The 22,712-nt window shown below is 35.4% G+C and overlaps 1 protein-coding gene across 5 annotated transcripts in view; it reads left to right on the top strand.

Moving 5' to 3' along the window:
- Positions 1–22,712, top strand: part of GALNT3 (polypeptide N-acetylgalactosaminyltransferase 3) — a 45,114-nt gene that overhangs the window by 17,408 nt on the left and 4,994 nt on the right. For 4 of the 5 annotated variants that reach the window (XM_068544962.1, XM_068544963.1, XM_068544964.1 and 1 more), the window contains exons 2-9: positions 6,404–7,027; positions 10,792–10,964; positions 14,455–14,604; positions 16,604–16,838; positions 17,461–17,578; positions 19,013–19,213; positions 21,221–21,352; positions 21,560–21,661. In XM_068544962.1, the coding sequence (XP_068401063.1) occupies positions 6,513–7,027; positions 10,792–10,964; positions 14,455–14,604; positions 16,604–16,838; positions 17,461–17,578; positions 19,013–19,213; positions 21,221–21,352; positions 21,560–21,661 (1,626 nt within the window). In that variant the 5' untranslated portion in view covers positions 6,404–6,512. The remainder of the gene's footprint in view (positions 1–6,403; positions 7,028–10,791; positions 10,965–14,454; positions 14,605–16,603; positions 16,839–17,460; positions 17,579–19,012; positions 19,214–21,220; positions 21,353–21,559; positions 21,662–22,712) is intronic. The other variant, XM_068544966.1, reaches the window with a different exon arrangement.

The raw sequence follows: 22,712 nt of genomic DNA on the forward strand, positions 1-22,712 counted from the left end.
CTTTTTGTAATGTCTACGTATATACTAAGATATAGATTAATATTTTTTAAGACCAGAAGTTCTCTGAATTTTAATTTTTTTCTAACATTAGACATTTATAGGGATTTGGAATTTAGAAAATCTCCGAATTTTAATTTTTTTTTCTAGTTTTAAACAACTATTTCATGGTATTCCCTTCTCTTCTTCTGCGAATGTGATCTTTTATAATTAGCAATTGACCATTTTGGATAGGTGTGTTTAAAGATTTTAGAAAGAGTACAAGAGGAACAAACCCTTTGTCTGCTAATCATTTCTAATGTGCAAATACAACATTTCTAATGTGCAAATATCCTGAGCTTGCTGTTGTGCTGAGTTTTTTCTTTTAATTCTCAAACTTAATAATCCAATTAGAAGTTGGTTTTGGAGAGATTTGCTTTGTTTCGCTGGCTGTTTTTTTTTCTTCTTTTTAACATCTTTATTGGAGTATAATTGCTTTACAATGGTGTGTTAGTTTCTGCTTTATAACAAAGTGAATCAGCTATACATATACATATATCCCCATATCTCTTCCCCCTTGCGTCTCCCTCCCTCCAACCCTCCCTATCCCACCCCTCTAGGTGGTCACAAAGCACCGAGCTGATCTCCCTGTGCTATGTGGCTGCTTCCCACTAGCTATCGGTTTTACATTTGGTAGTGTATATATGTCCATGCCACTCTCTCACTTTGTCCCAGCTTACCCTTCCCCCTCCCCGTGTCCTCAAGTCCATTCTCTAGTAGGTCTGTGTCTTTATTCCCATCCTGCCCCTAGGTTCTTCATGTCCATTTTTTTTTTTAGATTCATATATATGTGTTAGCATATGGTATTTGTTTTTCTCTTTCTGCTGTTTTTATATTGGTCTTCAAGTTTGGCAAGTAGTGTGGTCTAGGAACATGGTATTATTCCCAGGAATAGAAATAAAGAATCCTAGTTAATTAATTAGGATTATCTCATTAATTAATTAGTTCGGATTATGTCTTTTATTGTTCAGAGTCTCAGTTTTTCCATGTTTATGATGGGAATAAAATATTTTAAAAATGATTTTAAAACATCATAATTTGGAATATAACCTCAATGCCTCATTTATATCAGCAGTTAATCCCTTAGACTTTTCAGGAATCCTTGGGTCATTCTTGCTTTGGATTTTTTATCTTATCCCTCCATGTCAAAATAACTTGCTCAATTTACATCAAGAGTTTATTTTGAAAACCTGTCTTTGGAGTATTAGAAATTAATAATGTGGTTGCCTTTGGTTAGATGCAGTCCTTTTCTTTTTTTTTTTTAATTTTTTTTTTTTATACGGCAGTTTCTTATTAGTCATCCATTTTATACACATCAGTATATACATGTCAATCCCAATCGCCCAATTCATCACACCACCACCCCCACCCCCCACCACTTTCCCTCCTTGGTGTCCATACGTTTGTTCTCTACATCTGTGTCTCAATTTCTGCCCTGCAAACCGGTTCATCTGTAGCACCTTTCTAGGTTTCACATACATGCGTTAATATACGATATTTGTTTTTCTCTTTCTGACTTACTTCACTCTGTATGACAGTCTCTAGATCCAGATGCAGTCCTTTTCTTATCAGGTGCTAATTTTGCCCAAAGTACTGTTACCTGAACCAGTGATGCTTAACCCTTGCCACCCTTTAGAATTATATGGAGAGTTGAAAATAACAACAAAAACAGGGCCTAAGCCCCATCCCTAGAACAACAAAAATAATTATATACTTTAAATGTGTACAACTTGTGCATCATGTACACTTCAGTAAAGCTATAAAAAAAGTTTCAAAAAGTCTCTTTTTAATAATACATAGCGATCCAAACAGTTGGAGTTCCTTCCTCTCAATAAAAGCCACGATTGTCAAAAATAAATGAATAAAAATAATAAAAATAAATAAAATCGAATTCTGTAGAGATGGGGCCTAAGGCACTGCAGTTTTAAAGAGCTTTCTGCTCATGTGTATCCACAGTTGAAGACCACTGATGGAGATGCTTAATGTTGAGTGTAATTTATCATTAATGGAAGGCTGATATTGTACATTAGCAGCAAAGAAAAGCCATACACAGTCCCTGGGGGATCTATGTTGGAATCTTCAACTGATCAGCAATCAATAAAAGAAAATTATTCCCTTAGAAATAATCTGAAAAAAGCAAAGCATCATGTTCCTACTTTAGTAGACTCTACCACTAAGCAGTCTCAGTTTTTAACCTACCATTGTCAAAATCTACAGTCTCATCCTCCTCGATCTTTATTTCCAAAAACATGCTCTGAAAATAGTTGTTTTTTTTTTTTTAACTCATTTGTCCAGAAAACCTCACTTGAGGTGATGTGAGGCTATCTGTAGTTTTTTTCTCCTAGGTTTTCCCCTTACTTCCTTACATTTATAGCATCGATTCTTGACTCCTTTATAAAGACCTTACTTCAGACAACTTCAGTGAAAATCTCAGGATTTTACATCAGACCTGAGTTGGAATACAGTTGGGGACATGCTGGTCTTCCACTTAAACTGAATGACCTTGGCCAAGCCACTCAATCTATTTGGCTCTCAATGTTTGTCAGTAAAATGGGAATAACATAAACTTTGCAAGATTGTTGGAAAGACTAAAAGAGAACTTATGTAGTAAGTGTTAAAAGTATCAGGGACCTAATCAACATTTAACAAAAGTTAACTATTTCTGTTATTTCTGATAGTAAATGAAATCTTGGTCTTCTTTTATCCCTTTTCTAGTCAACAAACATTTATTAGGTACCCATTACATCACCAACATTGTGGTAAGTGCCAAAAAAAACAACCATGAGTAAGGGAGATACTATTCATGTCCTTTATGAGCTTGTCTTGACTCTCTCATTAGAGATATCCTATACTAAAACCTAACTGAGGGCTTCCCTGGTGGCGCAGTGGTTGAGAATCTGCCTGCCAATGCAGGGGACACGGGTTCGAGCCCTGGTCTGGGAAGATCCCACATGCCGCGGAGCAACTAGGCCCGTGAGCCACAACTACTGAGCCTGCGCATCTGGAGCCTGTGCTCCACAACAAGAGAGGCCACGATAGTTAGAGGCCCGCGCACCGTGATGAATAGTGGCCCCCGCTTGCCGCAACTAGAGAAAGCCGTCGCACAGAAACGAAGACCCAACACAGCCAAAATAAATAAATAAATAAATAAATAAATAAATAAATAAATAAATGACTTAAAAAAAAAACAAAACAAAACTAACTGAGTGACTCCCTTAAATAGATAAACATGCACACAGTATAGGATTATTACCCTATTGATGAACTCCTCTAGTTTATAATGCATCCTTAAAAAACAACTCTCTTCCACTGGCCTCATTAATTCAATCCTTCTTTCCAATTCCCCATCCTACACACAGATATGATTTCTGGCATAAAATGTTTTGGAAAACCCATCACTACTGTAGAAGGATCTCATTCTGGGGCTTCCCTGGTGGCGCAGTGGTTAAGAATCTGCCTGCCAATGCAGGGAACATGGGTTCGATCCCTGGTCCAGGAAGATCCCACAGCCGTGGAGCAACTAAGCCCATGAGCCACAACTACTGAGCCTGCGCTCTAGAGCCCACGAGCCACAACTACTGAAGCCCGCGTGCCCTAGAGCATGTGCTCTGCAACAAAGAGAAGCCACCGCAATGAGAAGCCCACACACCGCAACGAAGAGTAACCCCAGCTTGCTGCAACTAGAGAAAGCCCTCGCACAGCAATGAAGACCCAATGCAGCCAATAAATAAATAAATTAATTAATTTTTTTTAAAAAAGAGAAAGATCTCGTTCTGTCATCTCCTTCTACTCTATACTTTCCTGGGACTCTTTCCTGTTCTATGTTGTGTTAAAACATTCTAAGGAGACCAGCTCATTCCTTCTCAAATTCCTAATCTAGCTTATCCTGGCTACTGAGGAAATTTAGTATCACTAAATAGCACTGGAGAAGGGGATTTTTGATGGTTGTCTCAGAGACAGAAAGGAGGATGAACAAAGGTTAATTTATATCTATTTATCTGTTGTCAAGCATGAATATTTTATGCCAGAAATCATATTTGTGGGTAGGATGGATGGGGAATTAGAAAGAAGGGTGGAACTAATGAGGCCATTAGAAGAGAGAAAGGTGATCAGGTTGTATTTCATAGGTTGGGAAACCATTATCCTATGAAAAGTCAACATTTTGGCCATCCTTAGCTCCCTGGAACCTCTTAGATCATTGTTGCCCCGTTAGTCTGAAAGTGTCCTGAATCCTAAGCCCTAGGATCTTGGGGGCATGACTACAACTAGCCTATTGGATTCTCTGCCAAAGTTCATTTCTGGTTTGCACTAAAGCCCATTGGACCAGGTCTCCTGAAGTTTACTTTTAAAGATCAACCACTGTCAAACAATTAACATCTCTCAAGGGTAAGATGTAGATTGTATCCACTTGACATGGATACATTATCTGACAATCTATTCTCCCTTGATTCTCCTTTGTTTTGTTTTCTCATTCCTTTTGCTCTTTCTTTCCAGTTTCTCTTTTTTCCTCCCCTAACCCTTAATTGTAGCTGTTTCTCTGGCCTTCTTTACTTTATATACTGTAGGTGAACTCTTTTGTACCCCAAGACTGTCAAAGTTCATCTTTAGCACAGAGCTTTTCCCTAATTTTCAGTCCTATGTATGTTTTTGCTCATGGGAACTCACCTTGGAAACCGTACCAGCACCTTAAATTTGTCATGACCAAAACTGAACATCCCATCCCAAATCTTTCTTCCTATATTCCCTGCCTTTGTCAATGTCATCACTCTACCCATCCACCTCCCATTCTTCTCTTTCTCTCACCAAGTCCTATTCGATCTCATTTCTTGGACTCTCTTGAGTCAGCCCTCTCCATCCTTCCTGCTCCCCTCAACTCTTTGGTATACATTACCTTTACTGGGGCCGAGGAACCTGTGATTTTTCTAAAACATAAATATGATTACAATCCTTCCTTAAAATCATTCAGTACGTTCCATTCTATTCATTCAGGACAAAATTGGTAGATTCCAAATTCACTGTGTGAGCTGGTCTTTAACTGACCTTCCAGCCTCACCTCCTGCCCTTTCCTGCCTCATTTTTATGGGCAAAACATCATAAATGAGGTCTCTGTTGGAACCAAAGTGTCCAGTCTGTACTGAAAACATATAGAGCAGTCCAATTAGAAATAGTATGTAGAACTAAGTTTTCAAGTTCTGCCTATTTTGTTTATTCAGCTTCAAATTTTTTGCTAAAGACCAGAGAATCCATCTCAGAACTTGGTTTTCTTATTTTAAATTTAGTGATAACTTTGGAAAAGAAGTTAAATAAAGTGTTAATTGTTACTCCTCTAAAGGACATTTTCCTTAAAATGTGTTTAGGGTTAGGGAGCAAAGGCATTTTCCTTGCCCTTTTGTCTCTGCTAATTACTTGACTGACTATAATGGTGCATGGTATGTAATCATGTACTGAACCCTTCACATTACGTTTCTTTAGGCATCATGAAGAAAGTCCGTCTTCACTGTGATTCAGGCAGTAGTGAATGTCCTCTTTTACTTTTTGTTTCTTTTGCTCCTGATGGCCCATACTAGGGTTTGGTAAACATGCTGCTCTGTTCTTAGGATCAACTGCAAGCAGCATTTTGTCACACCAGGTACTGCTTTTATAACTTAATGATCTCTATTGCCTCTTTAGAGACAATTCCAAGTGATGCTCACTGCCACTTTTTTTTCTATTTCTTATTTTTTTTTTTTGTATTTGTGTGAGCTATTGAAAATAGCTGTTATATAATAACACATTATCTTAATTTTCCAGTCTTTATTGGTTCTGTTAAACTCAACAAGTGCTATCAGGTGAGCAAATTTGGGAGAATGCCAGTTTACTTGGTGATGAAGCTGCTTTATCATCTTAATTGATTTAGTTGAAGTTCATAGGTTGATGGTGAACTTCTTAAAAGCCACAGTTTTAGATGTATGCCTGACAGTACCTGTCAGTGTACCTTTGCTTTCTTATGGATTACCCCTTTCTTTACAATCAGCTTAATGAAGTTCTATAGCCCCTTGGTTATTGAGCTAAGATTTTTTTTTAAAAACTCAAAATATAGTTATAAAACTCATTTATGCATATTACATGGCAGATATTAGGCAGAGTTAACAATGTATTTTTTACTGGAGAGAAGTCTCTAATATTTTATAACCCCAATAGATTATAGTTAATGATAGCAACTGTGTTCTTCCAAAAGTGTAATTTTCTTGAGGGCAAGATATCTTTGTATTGTTATTAACCATAAGAGTACATTGTTTATAGCTTATGTTCAGTTGTTGGCTGAGTGAATGAAGTGAACCATGCCTATAGGAATGAATAGCTACTAATATGTCATTTCTGTTTATAGGTATTGCAATTTAAGGAAACCTTCTTGCCAGCAAATCTATGATAAAAAATATACATAACAGAGGAAACTGTAACTGTTATTTGTCAAGTGACAAGCTTTTAATGTCAGAATGGCTCACCTAAAACGACTAGTAAAACTACATCTTAAAAGACATTACCATAAAAAGTTCTGGAAGCTTGGTGCAGTAGTTTTTTTCTTTATAATATTTTTGATTTTAATGCAAAGAGAAGTAAGTGTTCAATATTCCAAAGAGGAATCAAGGATGGAAAGAAACATGAAAAACAAAAACAAGATGTTTGATTTAATGCTAGAAGCTGTAAACAATATTAAAGATGCAATGCCAAAAATGCAAATAGGAGCACCTGTCAGGCAAAATATTGATGCTGGTGAGAGACCCTGTTTGCAAGGATATTATACAGCAGCAGAATTGAAACCCGTTCTTGACCGCCCACCTCAGGATTCTAATGCACCTGGTGCTTCTGGCAAAGCATTCAAGACAACCAATTTAAGTATTGAAGAGCAGAAGGAAAAAGAACGTGGAGAAGCAAAACACTGTTTTAATGCTTTTGCAAGTGACAGGATTTCTTTACACCGAGATCTTGGACCAGACACTCGACCTCCTGAGTACGTTGAAGAATATTCATTGTTTAGTGTTTATCAGGAGTGTTTTCAGGGGAGGGGCATTAGTTAAGGAAGTTGCTTGTTCTTTAGCCACTTTGAGGCAAAGAATCGGCAAATACCATTTATTTAACCTGTCTTAATTATTTTTTGCTTATTGTTATTGAGGCTAGATTTCTATATCTGTGTTTAGTGAGGCATTGCAGATGTGAAAAATTATCATCTTAGAAATTAGAGAACTGAATTCTAGATCTGACCTCTATAGAACCACAAGGAAATCCTTTATTCTTAAATGCTTTAGTTTTCTCATCCATTAAGGAGGAAATATGGGGTGGATTTTATGGGAAATGTGGGAGGTGGAGTTGTTTCTGTTGTTCTGTGTATTGCTATAGAATAGAAATATTAAAAAATGTGCCAAGATTTTGGAGCTATGATAGTTTATGAGCTAAGTCATAGACTTTGTGGCTACTTTTAGTGCTATAACTACATTTCAGAATGTCCTGTGTTTTGTAACCTTTCTTTTAAGAGACAGTATTGTTTTAATTACTAATTCAACTCTGATTCTTTCTCTGGAGTTTTGTTGAATAAGCTCCTGTATTTATAGAGTTTTCTCCCTTTCGCTTCTGAGAGGCCAACATTGCTTTTCATTGTTACTTTGTTTACATGTTTATCTCAAATATACAGTATTTTGATTAAAATCCCCCCCAGCCCCCGATTCTACTGTGCTGTCTCTTTGTTCTTAGTTAACCATCTTGTTATCTTTGAGGTAGTGTTCAAATGCTCTATTTGAACTGAAATAGCTAAAATGAATTTCAGCACTTTCAAACAATCTGTAGATTTGTTAAAAGTGCAAGATAGACAAACTGTAAGCAAACAGTGCTTACATATTTCACTTTCTAGTTATAAGAGAATTAAATTTATAAGTGAACCTGAAGAAAAGTACTTTAGTAGACTTAGGTCTATTGCTTCCTTCATATTTTTCTAGGTTTATGATCATGAATACCTGCTCCATCCTCAATATTGAAGCTGTGTAGATTAGATTTCTGTTGCTCTATTCTAATCTGTGTGATTCAAGGTTAAATTGCTCATCATTTTAAATGAATGTGTGAAGAAACGAATGTAAAATATTCTGGTTGTTCTGACAGGGCATAGTATAGTTCCTTTTTTATGCTAATAGGTTAAAATGCAATATGGCCCTTTACTGATTTTGGGAGCGGTCTTGATTGAAAAGCAATCCCCATCACAAATCAAGAAGCATGATTTTTATTCTTTGACATGACAAAGGGAGCTCAGGATAAGCCTTTTCTCCAATATAGCTTTGAGAAACTGCAGTAATATTCAATAATGATAATCAATATGTAAGTGCAAGATAGCTAAGCACACAAAGAACCTTTTTTTTTGGACAGGAATGTGTACCTAGAACTGTGAAGATTTAATACTTTCATACTTTAAATTTAACTTATATCATCAAGGAACACATTTTCTGAAGAACTGCTAATCTTTTACGTGCTCATTAGAAATATAGATCATTTCTCCCAAAGCCAGATGGTCTTGTGACTGATAATTTAAGCACATTTCTATATGCCAAATTTTTCAAATGGTTTGACTGGGGATCTGTAATCACTTTGGCAAGTTATTTGAATTTCACTACTTTAAATGACATGTGAAACAACTTTTAAACATAAGTTGAGCATGCTAATTGTTTCAAAATAAATGGGGTTTATGAAATCATACTGTGAAATTTTTATTATCACTTGCATTGATGATATAACATGACACTTTTACTTGATATTAGTACTTATCAGTTAAGCAAATAAATCCTTGCTTAAACTGAGGGAAAGCCTTGTGAGATTAAAGAGATAACACTTTATTAGTGTGAATTTTTGTAAAGTGTCATACTTTAAATCTTCAAAACCTTTTTATAATTCTATATTAATACTATATTAATTAATCATGTGGCAAGTAAATATAGGAAAAAATTTTTTTAAATCCCAAAACTCCCTCCCCAAAGTGCTTATAAGACAAAATTATAAAGTTTTTTCCTAAAAAAGAAATACTATAGTATGGAGTTTTTCATAATTTTTACTTATACTTTTATGTTGGCTTATAAGACTTTATATATTAAAAATACAAGCTTATATTTAGTCATTTGTTTCCGTGTAATTTTAACTTGAAGATAGATAAATAGGTAGTTTGTGTTTGGACTTCATTTTTAATTGATAGTTTATCCAAAATTCACTTTAGAATAAGTCATTTGCTTTCATCTACCAGTGAGGATGAATGTGATTATTTTCTTCGAGCTATGCATGTATGTTAACACTTTAAAATCATGATGGTCCTAGAGAGCAAAATCAGTTTCACCTTCCTCCTCTTTTCCTACTCAGTGGTGTTGACACCCTCTCAATATTTTATCCCTAATTTAATTCCTTTCTTATCACTACAAATATTTCAACCTAAAGACGTCCTCTCTGGAAAGGATTTGAAACACATTCATACTGAGGTATGGCTGTAAAAGTAGTAATTAATGAGAGTTTGTAGAATATCTCTTTTAGGCTGGCTTTCCCAGGCCTCTAGTACCATTCTGGGGGCTCTGGTTTCCCCATTGGCCCTGGCAGGGCAACCAAAGTGTGCTGGGCTCGTATCTCCATGAGTGAATGATTTACTTCCTTATCTTTGGGTTTGAACAGCACTGTTTGATTATTCACACACAACTTATAGTGGCTTTTGACTGTGTAGGAGGATTTTATAATCTGTTGTCTAAAATTGTACAACCATTTATGGTTATCAAAGATCCAGTTATTTTACTTATTTATCTTTACCATAGACCACACATGTTTTATGTCCCAGCTTCACTCTGTTTGATTTTACAGTGTTTTGAAGCCCTCTCCTATATGTTATTTCATTTGATCCTCACCTCAACTCAGCAGGTGAGGGACTGTGGTCATCTCCATTCTCAAAGGCTGGAGATTGTACAGACCCACACACACCCCAATGGCTTCATATGAAGATTATTTTCATTGAGGATGACATTGCTCTCAAAATGAATTCAAGATAAATTTATAACTAAAGTTTTTAGTGAATGAGTAATACCACTAATCAGTCAAAAACTATTTAGGGTCTCTCTCCTTACTGGAGCAAAATCTTTAACACAGCATGGCATGTTACATATGGTAGGTACTTAAGTTTTTGCTGAAGGAAATAGGCTTTATAGTAAGCAATTTTTTCCCCTTTTGGTTCAGTTACAGGTTAAGGAAATTGATTAAACTTAGAAAATATTACATTCCTAGGAAAGTATCTAATTTAAGGTAATCTCTACAAAGATGAATATTCATTTAATGATTAAAAATTTCACATGTTAAGAAAAATGCATGATTTCTACAAGGAAAGAAAAAAACTTGGTTTGTATTTGAGCAGTTACAAGTATTTGCTATTTTTACAGGTTGTCTCACTTCTAGGTTATTTTTCTTATTTAAAATGTTATTTGTATTTAAAATTATATTATGGAGAAAGCTTACAATAAAGCATGTTTTAATTCGTGACATGTGATCAATATCAGTGGACATGATCTCTGGGTGAGTGGTCTATTTGTAAGAAATTTTGTTTTGATCTATTTGCCTTTATATAGCATTAAGATCATCTTACATAAAAATAAAGTATCCACTATCATTTCTATTGTTTTAAAGGTTTAAATAATGATAATTTAGTAATGGTAGAGCTGTGAAATAAAGTAATAAAATTCATAATTGTTCTTCTACTTTGACTTTTTCTAGATGTATTGAACAAAAATTTAAGCGCTGTCCTCCCCTGCCTACCACCAGTGTCATAATAGTTTTTCATAATGAAGCATGGTCCACGCTGCTTAGAACTGTCCACAGCGTGCTCTACTCTTCGCCTGCCATATTGCTGAAGGAGATCATTTTGGTGGATGATGCTAGCATAGATGGTAAGAAAGCACATGCAAATTAGATTGTTTCCTGAGTAAATCCATGTGGCGTTGTCCAAAGTCTATTTGGGTATATTGTGCTCTCTGTATGCCACCTCAGATCTTGAATATAGTGTCTTGGATGCTATATATGATGGATGAAGGGAGAATCCAAGGAAGTCCATATTCAAATATTTTGGAGTTCAGAAATGTGTGAAACACCATTATTTATAACTTTGTAGTCCTCAATGTGAGACTTTTATTGTAAGACATAGTGGTTAAGAGCACACACTTGAGCCTTGAGTTAGGCTGCCTTGATTTGAATCCCAGTTCTGGTCCTAACCAGCTATGTAACTTGGGAAAGTTACTTAACCCCCCTATACCTCAGTTTCGTTATCTGTAAAATGGGGGAAATGCCATATTTCATCAAACTTATTGTATAATGCATCATTAGTTTACATACCAGTAGAATAAAAGACGCTTACAGCCAATTAAACGAACATGTCATTGCTTGTAAGAAGTATATAATTATATAGCTTAGAAATGAGGGAATACATAAGTAGTACATAATCCCTAGGGTTGTTTTAAAGATTAGAAGAATTAATATAAATAATATATTAATTAATAAATAATATCAAAGAGTAGTTAAAAATTACTGAAGAGCTACCACATCCTGTTTTATTTTGGCGCTTTTAAATATTCCAATACCATTTACAAAGCTAGCCAAAATCTTTAATGAATTTTCACTTAATTTTATGTCAATAATCAGTTGCTAAGTTACACATTTTAAATTGGACTCACAAGGATAATCAGACAAATACTATAATTTGCTGAGTTTTCAAACATTACAAGTATTTTAAGTACCAAACAGATACAGATTATTTCAATGATTGCAAAATTTATTCCTGAATGAGCCCAAGTTTGGAACTAGATTCCTTAAAGTCAAATTCTAGCTCCAGCACTAATGAGCAGTTTCCTTATATCTGTAAACTGAGGATAACACTCTCCCATCAAATCCAAAGCACCATCTACCGTAAGGTAGATCATTACTTTACAGACCGTGAGAAAAAAAACCCCACTACCTATTAGGTGACATGTCATCAATTAATTATAAGATGTATCCAGACTTTAGACGTGGTTGTAAGTGAATAAAGCATAACATTTTTAACCTAATGTTTCAACCATTTTAATCTTTTCCTTTTCTTTCCTAATCACTGTCTACATAAACATATAATGTTTATCTAATTATATCCATGTCAGAAATCTAGTTTTGAAATCTGACATTTTCATGTAACATTATTAGCCTGTTTCTGTTACCTTCAAAACTTCAGTTTTAATGACAAAAATGGACTAGATACATTTTACTTAACCATTCACTTTTATTTACCCCTTAGCCTTACTATATGTAATACTACAATAAATATCCTTGTGCTTATGTTATTTTCCTTTGTTTTTGAATTATATCCTTAGATAAGTTAGGAGAGGTAGGACTGCTTGGTCAAAGGGTCTGAGTATTTTTTATAATTCTTTATAGCAATCAACAATAGATTTGGAAAAGTTTTCTTGGCGAGGGCTATCTTTGAATAGTAGTGTAATTTGTCTTATTGAATCAGTCAAAGAACTATCTAATGAGTTCCCCACTGTGGAAAATGTGTCCCTAATTACCATAGAAGAGCTTGTGCAGTAGAAACCATACTCCCTGACTTCAATTTGCTTAAGGAAAAGCAGCATAAATATGTAGGTAATCAATTAACAGATAGCTAAATCCCAATGATAGCAAACAAAATATAATTAAGATTTTCAGAGCATAGACCATGTGCTAGTTAGCCCTTGTCTTAAATGTTTTATTTGTACAATAATCTTTCATTGTATCCTCCTAACAATTCCCTGTGAGGGTTAGTCCTATTAGCCCCATTTTTTCTATTATCTCACTTTGTAGGTAAAGAAACCGAGGTACAGTAAGGTAAAATAACTTGCCCAAGGTCACATAGCTAAAAGTAATGGTGCTATAAATCAAACCCAGGAAATCTGATTTCATGGCTTTGTGTTTTTAACTTCATAAAATTAGGGTGTGGATGGGGGCTAAATTTAAAGGGCAGGTAAGAATTTATAGGAAGTTCAGAAGTTGTGGGTGAATAAAAATTTCTTAACATATGGACAGTGGGAGGGTTTATTGAAGGAATCTGTAGTGACTCCGTTTTAAAAATCAACTCCCATTAAGACCTTTAAAATGTTTCTGTTTTATAAGTTGCTGCTCTATAAGTCTATGATTAAAGCAGAAATAGCTATGATTATATTTTTAAGACAAATTACAATCCTACTTGTCTTTCAGAGTATTAATTCTGAGGTACTTAGAAGGTGTTAAACAAGTTAATCTGTTACTCTGAGACGATTTTTCCACAAAAGTTATTCCTGGAGTCTTACCTCCTTCATGAATGCTTAAGCTTTAAATAAGCAACTCTCTTATCTGCACCACTGGAGAATTTTTAAAAATATATAATTACAGATAAAGTCAAAGTCACCTGCAATTGCTTCTGAAATCTGGCAAAAGCAAACATCTACCCAGGATGTTTGCTGGCGTTCTCAATATTCCCAAATCTTTTTTGAGTCTGTGCTATGGGTCCAAGAAGGCCACTTGAAGAACTGCATTATATACTCAACAAAGAGTCAAGAATTCAATGGTGAACAAGCAGGCTTAAGACGTTGTTTAAAAATATGAACAACACTTGACTGACTTGATTGATGTGTTTTTCTTTTACCTGCTATTTTAACTCTTGCTTAGTATGTATGTCATCCAAATTGGAATATTGAGTATCTTAAATTATACACACCCATGACTAAAATTTTGCCTGTTTCTAACCTCATTCCTGATTTACATACTCTTTTCTTCCTTCATATTTTTACTGGAAAAAATTCTGTGTCAGGAGACTCTAGAGCTTTCAAAAATTTTTTGCTGACTCTTTGTAGAAATATTCCCAAACTGCTGTAGCCCTGGATTTTCCTACTCATCTTTCTCTCAAGATTTTGGTCTTAAATTATTTTGACCACTGCCTAAATATCAGAGAATTTTTTTGATACTTGACATTTTTCTATACATTTGCAGATTTAAATGCCAATTTAAATAAGAATCAAATATCTTTTTGGCCAAATTCAGTTTCTTTCACTCCTTTGTCCCTTTTCTCTGGCCTCTAAATGAGTCTTCTTAACTCCTGGGGTCTATTCCTGTGGAAGTCTCCCCCCGCAAACACATTGTGTTTACTGATATGACATGGGCAGGATAACTATGTGTGGTAATGTCACGCATTATAATCGTTCAAAAGTTAAGATCTGTACATATAATTTTTGTTTTCCAATAAGAGTTGAAGATATAATTTTTGTCTTAAGGATGGATGTGCACAACTGTTAAGATTATGCATGAGGAGGACTCATTGCCCTGTGGTTTCTTTATTAGCTTTCATATAGATGAAAATATACTTAGAAATGAGTTAATCTTGATTTCTTTTTCTTACAGAGTACTTGCATGGTAAACTAGAGGAATATATAAAACAATTTTCTATCGTAAAAATAGTCAGACAAAAGGAGAGAAAAGGTCTGATCACTGCAAGGTTGCTAGGGGCAACAGTAGCAACAGCTGAAACACTCACATTTTTAGATGCTCACTGTAAGTATACATGTATAGACATAGTTGTAACATTTTCCCTCCCCCTCCCTCTAATTTAAAAGGTAAGGAAGCCTTTTCTTTAAATGCCTAATTGCATTTTCTTTAACATCATTTTCAGCTAGTGATTATAGCAGTGACAGCCCAAGCAGATTACGGCTCTGGGTAGGAAATTCCTTTCCCTTATTCAAAGATCTTACGTCCTTTTGTTTGAGGCTCCTTAACTTTATGGCCTCCAGTGACCAGCTTCCCCAGCGAGTTATCCATGCCTAGGATTTTTTCATATGCTCATTTTGTCAAAAAAAATGTGGTTTTCCTTATTATTCTTGATTACTACACTTTGAAGTGAGTGCAAGTTTTGTTTGTTTAAGTGTAGTCAACCCTATCATTAAACTTTGTCCTAGTCCTAACACTTTTACTTTTTATATTTCAGTTCTTTTTTTTCCCCCCCAAAGATTCACACGCTCCTTTTTGTGCCAAGTGAGAGGCGCCCCTTTACAGCTTCTGGTATCTTTCCCATGAACGTTGTTAGTTTTTGTTTGTTTTTGTTGCTGCTGGGTTTTTTTTCTTCGTATTTTAATTTTTTTTCAGTGTCAGTGATTTTAAATAAAGTACTTAAACAGTATTTTTAGAGTCAATGTTTAATGTACATGTTAGGTATTACTAAAATGTCACTTATTCCCTCGAGCTCTAAGTTTAGTGAGTTTTACTCTTTGTATGAGTGTTTAGCTTTGGATTGGCCCGCCTTTAGCTTATGTTTGACCAAGCAAATGGTTTTTTTTTTTTTTTTTTTAATTTAGCAGTGTGGATTTCTTTTTTTTCTAATATTTATTTATTTATTTATGGCCGTGTTGGGTCTTCGTTTCTGTGCGAGGGCTTTCTCCAGTTGTGGCAAGCGGGGGCCACTCTTCATCGCGGTGCGCGGGCCTCTCACCATCGCGGCCTCTCTTGTTGCGGAGCACAGGCTCCAGACGCGCAGGCTCAGCAATTGTGGCTCACGGGCCCAGTTGCTGCGCGGCATGTGGGATCCTCCCAGACCAGGGCTCGAACCCGTGTGCCCTGCATTGGCAGGCAGATCCTCAACCACTGCGCCACCAGGGAAGCCCCAGGCAAATGGTTTTGAGCATACGCTAATTGTTACAGAAGGGCTTTTGGATTTGCTTGGGTCTCTTTAGAGCTTTCACATTCAGTATTCTCTTAATACCCGGCATTTAAGAAAGGTCTAAAGGTAATCCAGGAGAGGTGTTTTCAAAAGGAAATGGCTGCTTCTCCAGCATTCCCTCTCCTGGTCCAAAATTACAGTACTGTCAGACTGGGCATTCTTCCCCTCCAGGCAAATGTGTCTGATGGTCCTCCTGGACCATGACTGCCAAACTCCACTGAATGATGGGAAGCCCTGAGTAGCACTGTACATGCCGCATCTCCTGAACTCTATGTGTGATGTGAGACAGCCTGGCCTGGGGCCAGAACCCAGACCTTTCATGCCACTCCTCCACTCTCTTTCATTAGGGCTGGGCAGGTTTGAACGGTGCTTTGTCTCCAACTGCTAAAATCAGAATATTCTGACTCCTTTACTTGCATTCTCCTAAGACCCTGTCAGAGAAATGAAGATTTCAGTTACTATACCTTACTCAGGGAGACAAGTTTAAGTAAATCAGAACACTTCTGGAGCTAGGTGGTATGGATCAGCAAAACGTTATCCTTGATTCATAGCCCATTTTAAAGAGAAATACACAGTCTGAAACTTAAATATATCAGTATCATTTTGCTTCCATTGTAAGGTTAAAAAAATCAGTCATTTCCTAACTATGCTTAATCTTGTCTTATATTTTTCATCCTACTCTTATCTCACAAGAAACCTTTAAGAAATCTCCCCTATATAAATGTTCAAAACACTAATGACTTGGTTATTCCCATTTCTCTGTAAACCCTCTTCCAAAACACAAAAGGAAAAAAACCCTGAGTGTTTTCATTGAATTAATTAAAATTGTATTCCTTCTAGGTGAGTGTTTCTATGGCTGGTTAGAACCTTTGTTGGCCAGAATAGCTGAGAACTACACTGCTGTCGTGAGCCCAGATATTGCATCCATAGATCTGAACACGTTCGAATTCAACAAGCCTTCTCCTTATGGAAGTAACCACAACCGTGGGAATTTTGACTGGAGCCTTTCATTTGGCTGGGAGTCACTTCCCGATCATGAGAAGCAAAGAAGGAAGGATGAAACTTATCCAATTAAGTAAGATGATTGCTCTCAAAGTCTTATATACAGTTCAAGTATTTGAATATATATGCATTCTTTGCTTTTTACAGTAATTTCTGCAAAGGTAATTCACATTAACAAAATAAAGAGTACACATATTCTGTATGGAAAGAATAGGAAAGTCGTTTATATATTTATGTACTTGTTTATACATGATGTTACTGAGTAGGAAGTAGAATTAAGTGAGCTCTTATGTCTTCCTTATAATCATTACTTAAGAATCTTTTTTTTTTTTTTTGGCCGAGCCGTGAGGCCAGAATCTTGGTTTCCTTACCAGGGATCGAACCCGGGTCCCCAGCAGTGGAAGCACGGAGTCCTAACTACTGACCACCAGGGAATTCCCTTGAGAATCTTTTAAGTTTGGTTAGAAGACACAATAATTTTGTTCTGCTAGAGAAGGATACTTAAAGTACTTCCTCCGCATCCCCCAAAACTTGACTTTGAAGATAGCATTTTTAGTTTTTATTAATCTATATAAAGACTTGAAATTGTCGTCTCTCTTTAATTTATTTGTACATTTGATTCAGTTGCTCTTAAAATATGTTTTTTTTTCTTATTTGGTTTTTATAACAAAGTTTGACAATGGATTATTTTTCAGAACACCCACTTTTGCAGGAGGACTTTTTTCCATATCAAAAGACTATTTTGAATATATTGGAACTTACGATGAAGAAATGGAAATTTGGGGAGGTGAAAATATAGAAATGTCTTTCAGAGTAAGTTTATAAATATAGCGCTCATACTAAACAATGAAATATATATTTCTAGTTGGCTGATACAGATTATCATGGATGAATGTAGTCTTTACTTTTTGTGCTTTCTAAAATTTAATTGTTAGAAATTTTAGAATAAATATATTTCCTCTTAAAGTGTAACTAAATATATTTATTTATTGCTGCCAGTGTAACAAGAAGTATCAGTTAAACGCCTGTGTCCAGGCAGTAACACCAATTAATGCACTTGTAGCTACTGAATTCCAGCCAAGATAAATATAATTAAATCTAGTGCTTCAGGAAATTGGTTGATTGATTATCAAGCGAGTCAGAATGGAAAAACATTTATGTATAATTTTAAAGGACATTGAACTTAACTCTTCAGATTAAACGAGCTTTTTTTCCCTCTACATATTAAAAGTTAATATGAGAAATAAAAGAAAGGTTTTGGATGGTCTCCACATGTACATATTTGATTTCATGAGTTCATTTTCTACAATGATTTTGTCATTCATTTCTTATCACTTAGGCTGGAATGTAGTGGAAAAAGAACTGAACTAGGAGTTGGAAGATTTAAGTTTTGGCTCTGGCTTCATCACATAATGGCAGTGATGATCTTGGCCAAGTTTGAGCTGCTTAAGGGCAGGGGTCTTGTTTTATTCATTTAAATATTCCCAAGCCCCAGCACATGTTGGATCTCAAGCAGTCTGTTGAACTGAACATATCACCAAGCTTTCTCACTTGTTTAAAAAAAAAAGAAAGAGAGAGAGAATACAACCACTGCCCTAATATTAGCACATATTATTAAACATGACTTTTAGATTTTTCATTTATGGCAGAACAAACTGTCAAGATATCTAAGTGAGTAGGTATTGATTTAGCGATTTGCCATTTTAGAGTTAATGCAAATAAGTTTTTTTGACCCTCTATCTCTAAATAGTATGAAGTTTTTATAATGATCAAGTTTAATAGATTGTGCTTTGGTAATAACGATTGTCTGGAATTTGTTTCTTGGTCACAAAATTGAATATACAAGAGATAAATAGAGTCTGGGCTCACTTACTCCAAGTCTGCTGTGGAAGTCAAATGCAGAAGAGCCATTGGTCTTCTGTGGATACTAGAGAGCTTGCATAATTTTTGCAAAAAAAAAAAAAAGAAGAAATTGTGGACTTTACTTTTATGAGAGATCTGAAATCACTATTTTGTTAAAGTAATTTCTGAAGATGTGGGGTTGTTTTGTCTCTTGTGTCTGTACCATTTAAAAATAGTTCTTTATCTTTGAGAACTTAAGTTGAACTGGCAGTGAGCAGAGACTATTTGTAAAGCTGCAATAAATCTCTTATTTTGTTTTTATTAGTATCTTAAAGGTGAACTTAAAAGCAACACTTTGATTTTCCTAAAATACTGTAAATTTAAACAAATATCATTAATTATCAGGTGTGGCAATGTGGTGGGCAGTTGGAGATTATGCCTTGCTCTGTTGTTGGACATGTTTTTCGCAGCAAAAGCCCTCATACCTTTCCAAAAGGCACTCAGGTGATTGCTCGCAACCAAGTTCGCCTTGCAGAAGTCTGGATGGATGAATATAAGGAAATATTTTATAGGAGAAACACAGATGCAGCAAAAATTGTTAAACAAGTAAGTTAGGACTAAATAATTAAATTACGATAAAAATCCACAACAAGTTCACATGTCCTTTTACCTGTTTGAGTCAACTCAAGCATAAAACATTTTTTTAAAAAGTTATTTTTAAAGCTGGGCTTTTGAGCTCAAAAATATATAACTCATTGATGTCAGTTTTCTTTTCTTTTCTTTTTTTGAAAAAGTCAAGTAAACTGCATTTAAAAAGTTGAGACATTCTACCTGATGTTACCCTTTTAATATGGAAGATATTTAGTTTTTGTAACTGCTTTGGTTCAGTATTTTACTCAAAGAAAATAAGGTTAAGTGGAACTGCTTTTAACTGGTTTTAGGTGATGTGATTAGCACCTAAATCAAGGTGCTAAGTGGCATTTTGAACTGGAGAGCTAGACAGTGTCAGAATGGGACAGGAAAATGAACCAGAAGTATCAAGCTTTCTTATTTCCAGTTCTGGTTCCACTGCTCCCTGGAGGGGTGACTTTGGCAAAGCCCCTTGAGACTGTGAAATGGTTATGGTGCTTGTTCATAGGGTGGTTGACAGATTGGCCAGACATGAAGCATGTGCTCCACCACGTTTCTTCTCTCTCCCTCCCTGTCTTGAGATAAAATACTTGCCTGTCTCCCAGAGCAGCTGTGAAATAAGGAAATAAGTGCTAACAAATGCATGGCACTGTGGTTGTTATTGACCTGTCCTAGATCAAAGCTCTGCAGAATCATCATGCCTAATGCATTAGAACTGAGTCCCAGCAGTTTCAATATTGGATGTGGTAAATAAGCTAGACAGTTTAAGGACATGCTTCGGCGAATGGCACCCAACTCTTTGTAAGAAACAGTGCCGATCTGCAAGCAGGTATATATTGGGATTAAAGGGCATCAACATTTCGAAAGTCATAAAGAAAGATCTGGTTACCTCATTTCGCTTTTTCTTTGGTCTCTGGTATCTCCCTGTAACATGTCAGTACCATGCAAAGTCAGAGCACTACTGGGTCAGATTGCTAACTTTTTACCCAGGGCCACCAAAACAAATCGGGCAGATTGTGTACTGCACAAAAGTACTTGGCTAACCAGGCGAGTGGATGCTAAATTCAGCTTATGCTCTCTTGTCACCAACAAAGGGGCAAGTGAGCCAGCAAACCCTTGTTTTTAACATAGGGCAAGTAGACCCATATGGTAAAATGCGTAAGCTACCCAGAAGTCCTTCAGAGTTTCATACTTTTTGCTAAAACACCTGCGTTCAAAACATTGAAGGTGGCAGAGAAAATATTTTCCTTAGTTGAACTGATAAGCTTGAGTATTTACTTTTTCATATATTTAGGCACCCACTGTAATTTTTCTTTAAAAATTTGCCTGTACCAAATACCTTTTCAATTTAATAGTGCTTTTTTTTTTTTTAAGTTTTCTTAGTCCTTTTAAATAAGGTAAAGGAAAATAAAATACAATTGATTAAAAACTTGACTTTTTCTACTAAAACATTGTTATTGTTAGGATATTATTAGAAGATGCTGTTAGGAGTAAGCAACACCCTTAAAACTAGAAAAAAATATTCCCAACTGCGTTGCTTTTTGTGGTCTTGACTGGAGAAGAGTTATGTTACATCATGCACCGTTAGCACTGTTTCTCTATACCTGCTTTCTCACACCACACTTTACAGACCACTTTTGCGTATAAAACTAGGATCAGTTTTGGATGCCCCCACTACCATTTTTTGCCTTCAGCATTTCGCTAGGGATCTTTGTCCCATGACAGAGGTTTGTGGCACAAAGGAAGAATAAAATAGCACTAGGCCGGCACTGCAGTGGTCCCTGATTCTCTTTGAAGCCAGAAGTGAGCAGCCAGACATACTTGTTGCCTGAATGAATGGCGACTGTAGTTAAATCGCATCTTACATTTTGGCCCAGAATTTTTTTTTAAAGACCTAAGTGTAAATACAAATAGTAGCATTCGAAGTACTTTATCAGTGCTGTTTTAATTAAGCATCCGCCTTCACGTCTCATCTTTCTCCAGAAGTCATTTGGTGATCTTTCAAAAAGATTTGAAATAAAGCACCGCCTTCAGTGTAAAAATTTTACATGGTATCTGAACAATATTTATCCAGAAGCGTATGTGCCAGACCTTAATCCTGTTATAGCTGGATATGTGAGTATTTTCCTGTTCCTTTTTACTTGGTAGACTCCCTGCCACCAATATTTATGTGGTTCAGAAAAATTGCTGAAATATTTTCTGTTTTATTGCTTTTGAGATTTTACATTATTATTATTAACACCACTTCCTGAAATTAATTGCAAAAAAATATAAACCACATAGATTTTTTAAAAAATTTATAACTTGAAAATTTCCCTTTAGATTAAAAGTTTTGGTCAGCCTCTATGTCTGGATGTTGGAGAAAATAATCAAGGAGGCAAACCATTAATTTTGTATACGTGTCATGGACTTGGGGGAAACCAGGTGAGCACTGCACTAAAAATCCTCCCTTCTCTTTAGTACCTACAAACGGAAGTAAGTTGTTGCATGTTTTTCAGAATTCCTAGATCAATTTTATGTTCAGGTAAACTGGTATGTGAAATGTTTTTAGATTAAGTTTGGCAATTCATATAGAAGTTGCAGAGTACTTTATTTTGATTTTCACTCTGCCTCTGTAAGCAGTTTGAGGTTGCTTACCCATTTAGTAGAAAGGCAAGTGAGAAAATAATAGAATAATGCCATTTGAAATGAAAAACAGGATCTTCTATGTGAATCTTTGATGTTGCATGCCTATTAGCATGGTGATTTTGCTAAATTATACGTAAAGGCTATATTTAACTGGATTTGACAGCAAATAACATCATGTTCATACTGTATTTTTGTGGTCCATGATATTAAAAGTTTGATGGAGATACACACACACACAGATATATACAGATACATATACATATATGTACCTATATGTCGATGATGTGTATGTATATTCATATCTTAAAATTTTCCTTATACACTATATATTAGAAGAAAAAATAATTATATAAATAGTTACATTCTTTTGGAAATAACACTGGACTATCCAGTAAAAATTAAGGTTTTGAGCAATGAGAAATATTTCCTCATTTGTAAAAATCCTATCACTAAATGTAAATACTTATAAATTTATTTCAGGCCTCCTCTAGCATTACATCTATTTTATCATAAAACTTGAAGATATATTTTATACATTGTTTTGTCTGTTTTTCTCCTATCATTGCCATAAAGATGTTTTTATAGTTCTGTCTCTAAAATAATTTTTAAATTATAAATAGCATATAGCCATCTTTTAGAAATTTGGGGATGCTGAAGTAATTCACATATTCCTTCAACAAGTATTTGTTTGGCGCCTATAATGTAACTCACACTCTTATAGTAGGGAAAAAGCCAAAGTCTCTATCTTGTGGAGCTTGTATTCTAGAAGGAAAGGAAAAAATAAATATGTAATTTTAGGTATAAAGAAAAATAAAGCAGAGTAGGGGGATAATGTGTGTGCAGGGGG

This window comes from Eschrichtius robustus, chromosome 5 (genome assembly GCF_028021215.1).
Source record: "Eschrichtius robustus isolate mEscRob2 chromosome 5, mEscRob2.pri, whole genome shotgun sequence".
Taxonomy (NCBI): domain Eukaryota; kingdom Metazoa; phylum Chordata; class Mammalia; order Artiodactyla; family Eschrichtiidae; genus Eschrichtius; species Eschrichtius robustus.